Source organism: Tyto alba, unplaced genomic scaffold (assembly GCF_018691265.1).
Source record: "Tyto alba isolate M040663 unplaced genomic scaffold, T.alba_DEE_v4.0 Super-Scaffold_40, whole genome shotgun sequence".
NCBI classification, from domain to species: domain Eukaryota; kingdom Metazoa; phylum Chordata; class Aves; order Strigiformes; family Tytonidae; genus Tyto; species Tyto alba.
Window position 1 is genome coordinate 2,867,332 of NW_024881316.1, and position 14,648 is coordinate 2,881,979.

Below are 14,648 nucleotides of genomic sequence, written 5' to 3' on the forward strand. Positions count from 1 at the left end.
AATTGTCACTTTTCCTGTGCCCTTCCTGAGCTGTTCCTGCAGGCAGCCTTGGTGTGTTCTAGGACAGCGAATATGCATGTATAGATCTGTAAAAGGTGCACTGCAAACTAGCTTGCAATCTAAAACTTAGTTGAAAAACTTGTATCTGTAACCTTAATTGCTATGTCTTTTGTCTCAATCTTTCATTTTACCCTTTAGATGCTTCTGTATTATGTTTATTGGTATACGCACTAGATATTGGTGAAGACCATAGTCAACTAGTCTTTCAGTGTGTTTTTAGTGAATTCAACATATAATCACTGGTACCCAATTTCTCATTTTCTTAAGAAGAAAGGGGTTTGGAAAGTATATGCTCTAGGTGCTAAAGGGTATAAATAATCTTAAGTCTTACTTTTTTCTAGGAAATGATGGCCTGTTGGAATAGTTTTTTGAAATTCTTGACTCAAGGAAACAAATGTACCATACAACCTATAAATAGATGAGTGAGACTGTGAAATAGACTCTGAACAGAAAAGTAATACTCTTCACATTTAAAGGCTAGGCAAAACGTTCACATGTATTCTTTAAAAGAAATTAGAGTCAAGATTGATGTATTGGACTGTTGTGCAAAAAAAGATGTTTTATTAATAGAAAAAAAAAAATCTTACTAATGATTTACTGATGGTTAAAGCACAATTATACTTTTTTTTCCCCAAATCTGTAAAGTAAATTAGGGTGTGAACTGAGAAAACCTGTCCTTTTTTTTTTTTTTTTTTTTTTTTTGAAATGTAGCTCACATGTTTATGAGGCTAGGCTAAGGTGAATCATTTCTGAATGATGAGGGCGACTGGCTTGATAAAAGGGCCATACCTAATTTTTCACTGTGTCTCTGCAGTAGCCCTGAAAGATGGTAGAAGAATATCAGTGGCATTATTTTCCATCCTGTATTTCTGATTAGTTTCATACCATATGTATTTGTTTTCTCTTGGCTTATGTTGGTTTTGTTAGGTGCAATAAAGTCATATTTATCACTCATAGTAGAGCATGAGTGCTGTATTAACTCCCTTTCTTTTCTTTTGAATAGCCATGGTCAGAGAGACACTGCACAAATTCTTTTGATGAGAGGAGCCAAATATTTATCAGACAAAAATGGTATTACTCCACTGGATCTCTGTGTACAGGTATTGTTAGCAACACTTTTTCTGTGAATTTCTGTCATTTACTACAGTGTTACCTGATTTGTGTTATTTTTTTTACTTGTAAGGCCTATGAAAGATGGTAGTCCTTTGGTGAAACAGAAGTGCGAAAATCTTTTTTTTGCAATTAAATTGATCCTACAGGCAGGTTCCCAATTAGCACCCTATGCAGAAGTCTTTAATATCTTGAGAGATTTTACAAAATTGAAGCTCGTGAGAAACAGAATTTGCAGAACTGCATTTGACTAGAGAGTTGGGGAATCCTTGGTGTAATGGTAATAGTCTCTGTCTAGGTCTGCTTAACTCTTAGCAAAAGGTAAAGTCATGCAGAAAGGAGTGATTTATTTTTTTTTATCTCAACTAATAGATTTTTTTTTTTTTCCTCTTATGGAGAGATATCACTAATAAAACCAAACAAAATTTACATGGTATCAACTCTGTTACTTTTCAGAGGTATTCCAAATACTATATCTGGATGAGGAACAATAATCTTAAGCATTTTCAACTACTGTGCAAAACGTAATCTTTCTTGTTTGATATCAAATGTTGTTTGTACTGCTTGCTAGTGTGTTTTTTCTTGATTTGTGAAGGCTTACACATTTTTCTGTAGGATCAGTTTAAGGTCAGTGTGTAAATAACACAAATGGAAGCTTTTGAACCTTTGCTAGTAATCAGCAGACTAGAAAACTCTGAACAGGAGGCTAAACAAAAAAAAAATCACTGCATTTAGAGGGTAACATGTTACCTTGGGGCATGTCATTAATTTGGTAGGATAAAGTTGAAATGTCCAAATCTTTTGCTGTACTAGCAGATTATTTTAATCTCAAATTATTTAATATCTGAAGATTCCTCACGTGCCTAAGACTTGCAGTTGAAGTAGCTGTGTATGTGGCAGAGACTGCTGTTTCCAGTACCTGTGGGATATTTTTGGAATGTTTAACTCTGAAAAATTTATTTCATAGACCATCTGTGGAAGGTCTTGATCAAGTTAGGTTGCTTACAGCATTTATTTTTGGATATAAGAAATCCTAATAAGTCCTCAGCTCTGGTTGCTCAGAAGTGCCAGATCACTACACTGTCTCACTGCTGACTCAACTGTGAAGCTCAGTTAGAATTTTTTCTTTATTATGGCAAAATACCTTACCGTTACCATAAAACCACAGGAAGTCTAGTCAGTTTTGAGGCTTTTTGCAGCCACAGACCTGTAAGACGATATGCCAGTGTGTACTTAATGGTATTGTTTTTAGTTTTTATGACTAGTGTTTCGAATGCCTGCTTCAGTCTCCACTTCATACCTCAGAATTCTGTCAACTTTTTTTCAGGTGTGAGTAGTGACACCTGGTGTTTGCTGTTTTGAAGTGATGATCTTACTGTGTTTGAGATCATCTAGTTTCCAAGTTCATGATGCCAAGTAAAAAAGGAGAGAACAAAATATTTTTACTTTTGCCTCAAGTGTTTTATTTTTTGCTTACAGGTTTGCTTTTCAGAGTAGATACATGTTTTTAGAAGACTGGAATTATATATTCATATACTTCTTGCCGACATGGTATTACCTTGATTTTTGAAGAGCTAACTTCCATTAAGTTTTGCGAGTTCTGAGTGGTTTTAATTTTAACACTTAATTTCTTGGCACCAGGAACAATTAAATTAAACTGTTATCACTGAAGTGAGTTATAAACTGTCACGCAAAGCGAAGGAGCCTCTAGAGTTGGAGCATTTAATACATTACACAGTCATCTTTCCAGTGTAGAGTTTGATGTGTATTCAAGTGTTAGGTGCCTGCTTAAAAATGCAACTGTGTTAAATAAGATTTGATACAAATAATCCACAAATTCAAGTTCGGTTCTTTCAAAAAGACCATTTTTCTGAAAAGGTTGTGAAGTTAGTCTGAGCTGTTGATCTAGGGAACAGGTAGAATCATACTTGCATATTGATTTTAAAGTCAAATAACCCTTTCATGGGTTTAAGCTATTTCTTCCTTTAACACGTCAGATTTTTACGTTATGAACCTTTAGGAAAATATTTATTTTGAAGGATTAGATTCTGTCTGTAATTAGGTAGATGTGTCTCTTCCATCAATAATGAGAAGAGAAGCTAAATATTGCACTGTGTTTAATTTCTGGAAAATTGTTAGGCTAAGTGTGTTCAAATACAGCTTTGGCTTCCTAAGTAGGAAAGTGTTTCAAAAACCAGAAGAAAGGGAGCGGGTATATGTGAGCCAATATACTGAAAGAATTTGATTCTGTCTTCTGAGAATTTTTTGATATCTAACTTTGACACATTATTGACTTTTAGTTTATTTCAGAATTGGATTTTTCTATTCAGGATTTTAAAAAAATAAATTTGTAATCATCTGAGGTTTTGATGCCTGTATTAGTATAAACCCCTATTTTAATGTTTTTTGTAATTAAAATGTTTTTTAACTTGCTTTTTAGGGTGGTTATGGAGAGACTTGTGAAGTCTTAATACAATACCATCCTCGACTTTTCCAGACAATAATTCAGATGACGCAGAATGAAGATTTGCGGGAAAACATGGTAATACAGTATTAATGTGTTTTATAGTTACCAATTTGCTTGTGTTGTGAAGATCTGATTGTTTAATACAAGTGTCCTGATCAGAGGACTACCAGCAGTTGACTGTCAGTGCCACAGTAGTTGGCCACTATGTAATTTCTTTTCCCTATGGCAAATGTACAGCCTTCACGTAGTTTTAAACACAAGAATATAGGATTAGATGTTGGATCAGTTTTAATTTAGTGTTCTAACTTTGCATTTTTGCCAAAGTGATCTAGACAGTGTAAGAATTGAAAGAGCAGGCTTGTTGCAAGCTTCAATACAAAGGTGCTGGTAGAACATTTTATATATAAAATTACTTTGTGTAATGGGGCCTATTTTACTTCATTTACTGGTTATCTGCAGTTATCCATTCTAGGATGTGTCTTGAGGCTTGAATCATCTAGAATGGACTTGAACATTTGGAGTATGAGTGCTCATGTGTATGAAGTTGCCTTGTACAATTAGAGTGTAAAAGATAGCAGCTGTGATTTCTTTTTGTTATTATTGCTGCAGATGAATCTATTCTGTTCCTTTTTCAGTGGTTCTTCTATACCTTGTTTCTTTTATTATTGCTGGGTAGTGCAAGCTAAAGCAAAGAAAAAAAACAAGGAAAAGATAGTGTGGGGGGGAAGGAAGCGTGGGGTGCTTTTTTTCCCCTTCCAAGTTGATCTAGCTATGGGTTTTTAATATGTTGTTTCCTTGAAAATAAATACAGTTTCATGGACTGTAAGCTAAAAAAAAAAAAAAGAAAAAAAAAAAGTTTGGTAAGGTATTAGCTGTTACTTCATTGAACTTGGTTTACTAGATTTTTGAAGTTTTTATTATTCCCTATAATCCCATTACTTCTGCTACAAGACCAAGGATTTATAAGTCTATATAGAGAGAGTGTTTAAATTTCTGAGACAGGGTTGAGTTTTATAAAGTGAAATGGCAGAGGTGAGAATTCTCAAAGTGTATGTTAGAAGCATGGGGAGATGGTGTAGATGCTTTTGAGTAAGAAAAATTTAAAGAACTAAAACCATGGAACAGAAAAGGCTTTATACAGAAAGGTAAATGGCAAAGCATATTATTGTATATTGTAGAAGTGAAGACAGTGAGTGAGAAGAATGTTTTGTCTGAGTAATGGTGCAGGTGTGTTCAAAAACAAGATCTGAATGAGAGGGTATGCAAAATATATTGGATAATACATGGTAAAGTTATGCTTCATTCCCAAAATGGAAGCATATTTTAAGTGTGGTTTTCTATTGTCAAGTCTGAGCTGTTCTGCCCAAAGTCTTGGATAATGACCAGTTCATATTACCTGAAAGTGGTGACATGAAGAGTCTGGATGTATGTTACAAGTCAGGACTCACTTTTTAAACGTTCTTGACGAACTGAAAAAATTATCAGCTTACTGCAGGGAGAAAGATACTGTCTTAGCCATTTGTTAGCTAGAGATTCAGCTGAACCTTGAGAAAAACTTTCACACAGTCAAGGACAGTGAAGTATTAGAATAGATGAATTAGTGAAGCTGCAGGGCTTCCAGAGTAGAAGACATCTGAAAACCAGACAGAGAAATTGGGCAAGCCAGTTTGGATCTCAGATAAAAGCGCTCCTGCCTTGGGGCAGGGTGTTGGACTAGATGACCTTTATAAGATTCCTTTTTATTCCACCTTTCTAAAGGAGAAGGTGAGAAGGGTTACTGAACTTTCTGAAAGTGAGAGAGGGGGAGTAAATGAGGATAAAATAGGAACGCATGAAGAGCAGTGCCACTGAAGACTTAGTTTATCTGCAAAAAATACCTAGGCTGAAGAAGACAAAGGATTTGAAGACAGGGCAGTGTGTGGGCATTTGTAACATCTAGTCTTTGTGAGCCGAGTAACGGTATTAGCAAGAGAAAGGACAATTTTGAGAAGAGGGTAATCCATAACAATTATTGATGAGCAGGGTATGACTTCTTATCCAAGAAGGACATTCAGTATCTTGAGCAAAATGAAGGAAGTGAGAGCAAACTCTAGGTTGCAAGGTTCATTTACAGTGTCATAAACTAACCGAGGAGTGAACTGGGGAGACAGGTAAATGATGAATTATGAAACTCAAAATGTGCTCTTACGCTTTCAACTTCTGAAAGCTATCCCACTAATTTTTCAGATGAAAAAAAGTTGTTTGTATGAGTTAATAATACATGGTTAACCATTCAGAGTTCATAGCATTCTATAATGTATGTTCTATAGTACATATATTGACACTAGAATGTATACCCTTTCTGTAATCTTTGTAAATTTATACTGAAATGTTAACTGAGGTTAGATTAAATGTTGGACAATATAGACATACATTAATATTGCTAGTTATTAATGCTTGGGTGATAATGTTCTAAATTGACCTGATGCTCCATGACACTATGCAATTTCTTTTGTTTTAATGTATCAGTTGCGGCAAGTTCTGGAACACTTGTCTCAGCAGAGTGAAAGTCAGTATCTTAAAATCCTAACAAGTCTGGCTGAAGTTGCTACAACAAATGGTCACAAACTGCTTAGGTAAGTGTGAGAGGATCACAAGTAGGTTGATAAGATACCTGGTAGTTAGTGCCACTTAGTAGTTTTAATAATCTAAACTGTCTGATTCTGGGCACATGCTGGAGTAGATGGATCTCAAATCTGATTCTGTGTGACAGTGCCTGTTTAGATCACTGTCTTCACAAGGACTTCAGGAGATGAAGTTGGTGTCCGCGTATAGCTGCAGGTGCCTAGAACCTTGAGTTGCAGAGAAGTATGTATTTTGTTTGGTTAGTTTAGCTATGTCAGCTCTAGGAAGGGAATTTTTCTAGCCAACTATCAATCATTCTTCCCCCCCCCCCCCCCCCCCCTTTTTTTCTTCTCTTCCATATCTTTACTTTTCTGCATGCTTTCTTGGTATGTTTGAAGAGTTATGTTACTTCAGACGCTTGTCTCCTGTTTACTGTCTCTGATTACCTTCCATGACTACTAGTATATATGAGACCAAAAATTTAATCTACCAGTGTGCTGTCTCAGCAGCACAAGACGCGGTTACCTGGGGAAGCACATAAAACAGGCAAGCATATTTTCCTAGTATGCTTTCCTAGTTTTTGTGGCATCTTTTTGAGGGAGTTTGTGCAAAATGCCTCATCTGTAATCGGTGGGAATACCAGTAGCATTTTACTGTTTTCAAAAGTTATCTGAATTTGCTCTAACCTTTATGCTTTACTAGAAGCTAAGAAAATCTTTTCTGAAAGAGGTCAAGAGCCTGGAAGCATGAGTGGAAGCTCCTTACTAACATGTTCTGGATGGCTTTTTGGAAAAGAGGTTTAGGAGTGTAACTGGAGATGCCTATCAGCATAGGTTGTAGAGGAATAAGACTTCGAGTGCTGCTTGTTGGCTGGGGTGTGAGGAGCCTCTCAGTTAGATGGAGACTAAATAATATATTCTTTGTTTTAGGTGCTTTTAGGTGTTTTTTTTTTTTTTCTTTTTTTTTCTTCTCCATCAGTCATGTTAAATTTGAATGGAGCTTGTAGATAGCAGGTGACCTCCGAGACAATGATAGGAAATTAATGACACCATTAATCATGGTCTTGTTCTGATGGGTATTCACCTTGATGAATGAGCGTAAAAGACTTAAACCCCTCAAATGTTTGGGGTTAAAGTGCATAGACGTACTAATGACATTTTGTTGATGCAAATATAACTTTTTTGAAGAATTTTAGCTGCTGTTGGGATTCAATGTGTAATCAGCTGAACTTGTAACACATTCCTTTTGTCTCCAGACTTCATTAGAGCCAGTAGATCTCCCACAAATAAACTGCGATAAAGTGTAAAACCATTCTGCAAGAAAGGGTTTCAAACTTTCTTTGTATTGGGGACATTATCAGAAGTCCTGGTAGCTGTATTAGATCATATGAGGCAGTATTTGTTTCTGTTTCGGTAGCTCCAGAGATTAATTACACTGATGTTGTGTTTAGATTTGATTTATTACTGTTACTACTCCTCCGTATTGAACAATGCTTCCTCAGTATGGTTGTAGAAACAATGTCAGTGTGCCTGTACTGTCTCTGAATTTGAGCCAGTATGTACTCCCTGTAATTGCTGCTTGTGGGTTGACTAGTGGAGGCTGAAGACAAATTGGAAGCTTTGCATTGCGTTGGATGAGCAGGCATTTCCCGAGATGCCTGTACTTAGGGAGTCCTCTGGGCTCTTTGTAACATATCAGAAGGGAAATGGAATTACTTTCTTCTTCTATTATTACAAGGTATAGTTTCAAAAACTGTGTCTCTGTTATCTCCAGTTCTGTTCCCTGTCAGAGGCTTCAATATCTACTTCAACTAATTATTTCTCAGTAGCTTTATTATTAACATAACGAGGATGAAAGTAGTACTTGGCGACTATAGACCCTCTGAGATGGGGCCTCTTTCCTCTCTCTCTTCCTTCCAACAAATAGTATGTAAAATGCACTCTGTACATGAAAGCCTCCAATAATGATACTCTTGCATGGCTGAACTAGTATCATCACTGTTAGCTTTCTGGCTGCTAACCTACAGCCTGTTTCTGTTGGGTTTACTTGTTTAGTTCAAAAGTGTCTGAAGTTGCTTTTTGTAATGCTTCTAGCAGATGGCCAGGAGTGCCACCAAGCTTCAGTGTGAGAAGTTCTGCCTTGAATACCAGCAAGGAGCCTGGTCAGTTAGCATTGCCTCCATTGAGTATTTCCACTTTCCAAGAAATAATTGTAGTATGGTGTGATTTGATCTTGCTGGTGCAGATTGGGCCTAGTTGAATGTTTACAAACATGATAGTAAAAGCTTTAGTAAACTGTTAAAAGCACTTTAAGGTTATCCTATATATATGGTCCTCTTCCTGGAGACCAGGAGATTTAAACTGAAATTTCACCAGGAAAACACTGCTGCTGAGAGAGGATAAACCTCAATTGAAATTTAATTTTTTTTTTTCAGTACTTAGTTAGCTTCTTGTATTCATAGATTCTTTTTGTATATAAGCAAAGATTTTATGAATATTAATTTGTGGCTGTGAGCAGTGTTTCTGGTAATATAATTACAGCATGCTAGTCAGGGGATTTTCTTTACCTGGTTAAAAACGTAACATTCCTACTGTTGCACTGTTTACTTTTTGTGTTAATTTCTTATTTAGATTTACTGAAAACTTCTCTGGTTAAAATCTAGATTGTGAGAAGAAAGTTGTACATTGTGTATCAGTTTGGTAAAATTCTTAGTATGTGGCATTTTAAAATTAACACTTCACTGACAGTCATTAAAATGTAGCGCTGAAAACCAGTAAGTCTCTTGTTTTTACCCATGCCATAGGGAGGGTGAGGTCATGATAAATGGCCTGTGCTGTTGCATCTAGCTATGTTTCAGACTTGTGAATTAACAGATTATTAATTGCATCAGAGGTTTATATCATCCTCTAAGATGTCAGATTCCTGGTGTATACTGATCTTATAGTTAGTAAGCATGCAAGCACTTTAAGGATAGAGTTGAATATATGCTCGCTTACATAATGTTTATAAATGAGTAGAGTAGAAAAAGTTTTAATTTCTTTCATTTTTTGTTCTGTCTTCAGGACAAGAATTCTTACTACTTGGACTTTAAGGAAAGAAACCAAGTTGAATTTGGTAGAGAATGTTCTGCTTGTGCACGAACTCATGAATATATCATATTCTACACTGTATTACTACAGAGTTTGGTGTTGGACAGTTCAGTTAAGAAGACATAAAAAATTTAATATTGGATAAACAACATCATGGTGCTTTTGTATACTGTCTTTTAGGGGGTGTTTCTCTTGAGCAGAAATAGTGGCATCTTTACCATCCTGATCCCTTGTCTGAGGTAGTTAATAGGCATTTAGGATAATAGCTAGGTGAGGATGGGCTGTGGCAGCCTGTCTGATTAGTCAGCCCTCTTTTACCATTGGATGCTATCTTTTCTGGATTGAAAAACGTTTTCATCTGGATTTCTCAATTTGTTTCGTACGTTGAGATCCTTACTGCAGTAAGTTGAATTTCTTACAAGCAGTTCATAAGAAGCATAAAAACAAATTGTTTTGCAAGATCTGGAATGCGCTGTTCTTATTTCACTTCTAGTTAAAATTATGAGTACGTGTTAGTAAAATTATAGTGCTTACATTTGACTTTTGGGGCTGTTGCAGGAAATGAAAGTTAAAATAGGGTTTAAAGCTTACAGGTTTTTTTCAACATGTGTGTCAGATCTTACCATTAGATTGCATATTCCTTAATATACTAAATTGTTTCATCTAGGAAAAGAAACTTAAATATTCCATTTTTTCCCCCAGCTTGTCAAGTAATTATGAAGCTCAAATGAAGAGTCTCTTAAGGATCGTGAGGATATTTTGCCATGTCTTTCGCATTGGCCCATCCTCTCCCAGTAATGGAAATGACATGGGCTACAATGGAAATAAAACTCCAAGAAGTCAGGTGTTCAAGGTCAGAAAAGTATATGATGTTGTTAGGAAGATAGACGTTAAAGAGATGAATTTCACAAAGCATGCATTCATTAATCAGACATCTCATGAACAGGAAGTAAGTTTGGTTGATGTCCCTATCCCTTTTTAAATTAAGCCTACCTCCTCTTTCCTTCTTCATTATCTTTTTTTCCCCACTAGATTTGTTTAACCACCAATGCACATCTCATGTTATGATTTCGGTTTATTTCTTCTTTATATATTTTGTTTAGTAGATGTTGAAGGTTTAGTTACCCAGCTGATTTTGGTAAACTTTGTTTTCATTTCTATTGTGTTATTCAGGAGTGTAGTAATCTCAAAATGTGGTAATGTATTACTATAATAGATTGTATTAATGGAATTTCAGAATGATATTTGGAGATTCACTAGGAGTTCTGATTATTCAGTTTTATCCAGCTTCACAAGATAAATGGAAATAATTGAGTTCTTCATCTGTTCATTGTTTTCACTGTGACCATGAAGTTTTTTCCCAAGTTGTTCTTAAATTTTTATTATTACATGCTTTGAAACATACCAGCGTACTACTACACTCACAAAGTTACTGATTTATAGCTGTTTTCAAATACTTGCTTTAGGTGCTTGCCATTTAGATGTTTAGTTTCTGAAGGTGTTTTGGTTTTGTGTGTGTTTTTTTTTTTGTTGTTGTTTTTTTTTTGGTTGAGGAATCCCTCTGTGGAAAATCATAGCTTGCCTTTTCTGTAAAGTAGTCCTGGTTTCCTGCATGCCACTCAATCTGCATTGGGTATATAACTGACATAATATTCAAAGCACCTAAATAATAACACCTGAAGGATAGTCTCTTTTTTCCCCCTGTCTTCTTCCATACTCTTATATGCCACAGTTCATATCACCAAATTTAGATGCCAGTGATGACATGAGAATTTTCCTTAACCTTTGCGTATCTTCCAGAGTGTTGTGAAAATAATATTTTGAAATTACTGTATTTATTTGATATATGTTGCTCAGGTTACTTCTAATGGCTTTTAAGACAGAGCTATATTGATAAGGTCATGAAAGATGATGCTCTTAATTCCAGCTATATTAAGTAGCTCAGTTTTTGTTTAAATTCCTTCTCTTGGAAAAAAGGAAAGCAATAGATTATTTAAAAAGCAAGCACAAATGTTTGTTTTTCTCATAGTAAAATAGTTTTAGTGACAAATTGATTTGTATAAGGAATGTAAAACTAGTGCTTGAATATGAAAAATACTGTTTGTGAAATGTAATGCATTATACAGCATGCGATGTAATAATTGTCCTTTAAAGTTGTTCACTAAAATAGATTGCACTAGATTGGCACATTGTGAGTTTAACCAGATTTCCATTTTCAAAAAACAAAGCCCTACCCAAATCACAGGAATAATTTTATTAAAGACAGTACTTTCTAACAGTTTTAATGAAAACTGGTTTAAACATACCAGATTAAATAAGATGTTAAGCGCACTTAAAACATGAACTATCTCCAGTGAGATATTCTGTTACCCTCCTATGTAGATACTCTTCTACCTTTTTTTTTTTTAAGGTTTTAGGAGTAGCTGACCTCATCTCCTTGCATTTTGTGTTTGCTTATAGCACAAAAAGGAATAAAAAAATAAAATGAAGGTTTCAGGCTTTTTGACTCCAGATCATTTCAGAAGGCACTATAACACAAACATTCAATTGCAATTTGTGAAGAAAATTGTATTTCAGCAGAATCACTTATTTATGTGCCCAAACTACTTTGTATGCTGAAAGAATTGCTTCTCAGTTCAGTATGGAGTTTTTAGTCTTGTGCAGTAGATTTACATTACACAACCGGCATGGTTGTCCCAGAAAATATTAGTAATTCTTAACCATATGAAACCAACATTTATGTTTTTTAATAAATGAGTAAAATATATACTACTGTTGCATTAGCTAACAAAACAAAAATGAGGATTATTTGATAATTATTATTGCTATTATTTTTATTTATTTTAGAAGTACTATAACTGAGGCAGCCCTTCATTAGGGCCATTGTTGTCTCCATGATACTGTTAATTTAAATTTTGAACTCAAATGCAAGGTTGCTGATGAGAACTTATTCTCATTTGGGAATGGGGCACATGGGTTTTGCAGTGCCAAGTTAATCTTCAGTTGTGGTTGGATTGGCCTGTTCTTCCCTGAAATGACAGTAACTGAGTAATGGGAGATTAGACGTAGCGCTGAGTGAGTGTGACTTCCTGTTCTCTCTTATTCCCACCTTCCTTTTCCTTTTTCTTTTTTGTCCTTTCCTTGAAAACATGGTTGTAATGGTCCCTTTCGCCTTTTGGGAAGAGGGGAAAAAGCCCCACTGTATCTCTAGATTATTGCAATGGTACGGAGGCTACTTGAAGACCTGGCAGTTGTATGTCTTCACTGGTACCAGTATTTGCATGTGGGACATGCAGGTCAGTGACAAAGAACTCAGTTTCTGGATTTTGTTTTGAGTTTTCTTGAATATACACTATAACTGTTTAGTACAGACTATTAAGGAAACCAGAGGTTGCTGCAGCAAAATGAGAGTTAAGAGTTAAATCTGAGTTTAAAAAGCCAGCGTGGAATTTTAAAGATTTTAAATTTGAGATCCGTATTGAAAATTTTAGAGGAAGATAGCTTTAAACTGCATTTTGCTGTGATCTTGAAATTCAGTTGTGGAGATAAATGTTGCAGATAATTTTAATTTTGGTACAGGTTTTATGGGGAAAAACAAATCTCCCAGACTGCTGGTTCATGTCCCATGTAAGGTCTCGAGTACTTTCCAGAGTACAAGAGAGTGATACAGGTCATCACCCACTTCTCTGAATGCTGTTTATTTGAGCAAGTGAAGATATCTAGAGATTGTCTGTCTTTATTGTATAGGAAGCTACTCTGTTGTTCCGTGCCGTCTCCTGTCAAGAATGGATTTAGAAACTTTTATCCTGGGAGGGACTGAGGGTAGCAGTGGCAGAAGTTCTGTCTTACGGTACTCTTGTGGGATATGTGGAGGAACATCATCGAGCCTTATCGTGTGGTATAAGGGATTGTTTCCTTTCCTTCTGAACACACTGTCATTAGATCCAAATAGAACTGTACCTTACGACCTTTAAAGATATACTTCATAACTCCTTTTAAAAAGCTGGTGCAAAACCATGTTTTATCTAGTATGAGAAATGAAGAATAACTTTCTTCTGACTTTTTTCTTAATGCTGTGCTATGGTTTTCTGTATTAGTATAATGATTGAAGATATTTGAAGGAGTTGTCACTGTAATCTAGCTTGGAAGGGATTGAAAATGTGAGTATATCTTTATCTGAGGTTACTGAGGAATGTTATTGCTTGACAAGGACAAGAAAATCACTGGGCTGTCTTCACTTTATTGAAGTTCCCTGTATGTAATTCACTACAGGCCTGGTCAATTCAGACCTGTGCAGATGCTTTAAAGTGGAAACACTAGCTAATGAGGACACTGATCTTACAAGAAACAAAATAGTAATTGAATTTTGATGTCCCATATTGAAACAAGCTACTGCTAACTCAAATGTGATCTTACCAGTGAGAAACTACAAATAGTAATTTTGACCAGGCTTACATTCATTACTTTTTCATGTATTGCTCTTTCAGTTGCTGTTCAGAATGATCACATATTAGGGAAACTTGCTGCAAAATCTCCCTGTCTAGTTGAACAAAGTTGGGAAGCCCGTAACATTCTTTCCCTTGTTTCAGATACTATTATTTTCTAGAATTGAATTGACTGCTCTGCTGTGTCAATCACTTCATGGATTGGTGATCTGCTCCCTGTGTCTTAAAGACTGTCACCTGGCAAAAGATTTTGCTCCAATGTTGCCATTTGAATATGAGTTTGATTTTCAGTGTCTTGATTTCTAGATAGGCAAAGAGGAGATAGATGTTGCATAGCTAAATCCTTTCATTTGAGAGACAAGATGTCCAACTGTAAAAGCTTGCTATTCACTCAGATGTGTAATTCCAAAGAGACTTTTGTGAAATGTGAGATATGAAAACTAAAGGTTGGGTGGAGGTTTGTGTTTAATATGCAGTTCTTGGTATGAATCGACTGCAGGATGCTGACCTAGTTTTGAAAAAATGTTGCTAATGGTTTGATTGAGTATGTCCATATTATGCTTGCAAAGGTCTGACCATGGGTGCTAACATAAAATTCTGTCAGCCATGGATGTGGAGGTGGTAGGCAATATTTAGAGGAGTGCCCTATGTGCTGAAGTTAGACTAGAAAGAAAGAAAGTGGAATATTGAAGTTGCTATGCTTGACTACACTTTTGAATGAGTTTGTGATCAGAATCTGTGAAAAACTAGCTTTGTAAAAACAGATCAGGTGCAGGAGTTCTGGAAGGCATGCTAAGTCTTTGGGAAATAAAAGATAAAACACAAGATACCAGAGGAAAAATGGTGTCTGGCAAGCTAAGTACTGAAAGTTTG

The 14,648-nt window shown here is 35.7% G+C and overlaps 1 protein-coding gene across 5 annotated transcripts in view; it reads left to right on the plus strand.

Annotated features, from left to right (window-relative positions):
* HACE1 (HECT domain and ankyrin repeat containing E3 ubiquitin protein ligase 1) overlaps window positions 1-14,648 on the plus strand; it is a 55,837-nt gene that overhangs the window by 13,526 nt on the left and 27,663 nt on the right. For 3 of the 5 annotated variants that reach the window (XM_042803176.1, XM_042803178.1, XM_042803179.1), the window contains 4 exons: window positions 1,064-1,160; window positions 3,611-3,712; window positions 6,146-6,252; window positions 10,033-10,279. In XM_042803176.1, the coding sequence (XP_042659110.1) occupies window positions 1,064-1,160; window positions 3,611-3,712; window positions 6,146-6,252; window positions 10,033-10,279 (553 nt within the window). The remainder of the gene's footprint in view (window positions 1-1,063; window positions 1,161-3,610; window positions 3,713-6,145; window positions 6,253-10,032; window positions 10,280-14,648) is intronic. The other 2 variants (XM_042803177.1, XM_042803180.1) reach the window with 2 other exon arrangements.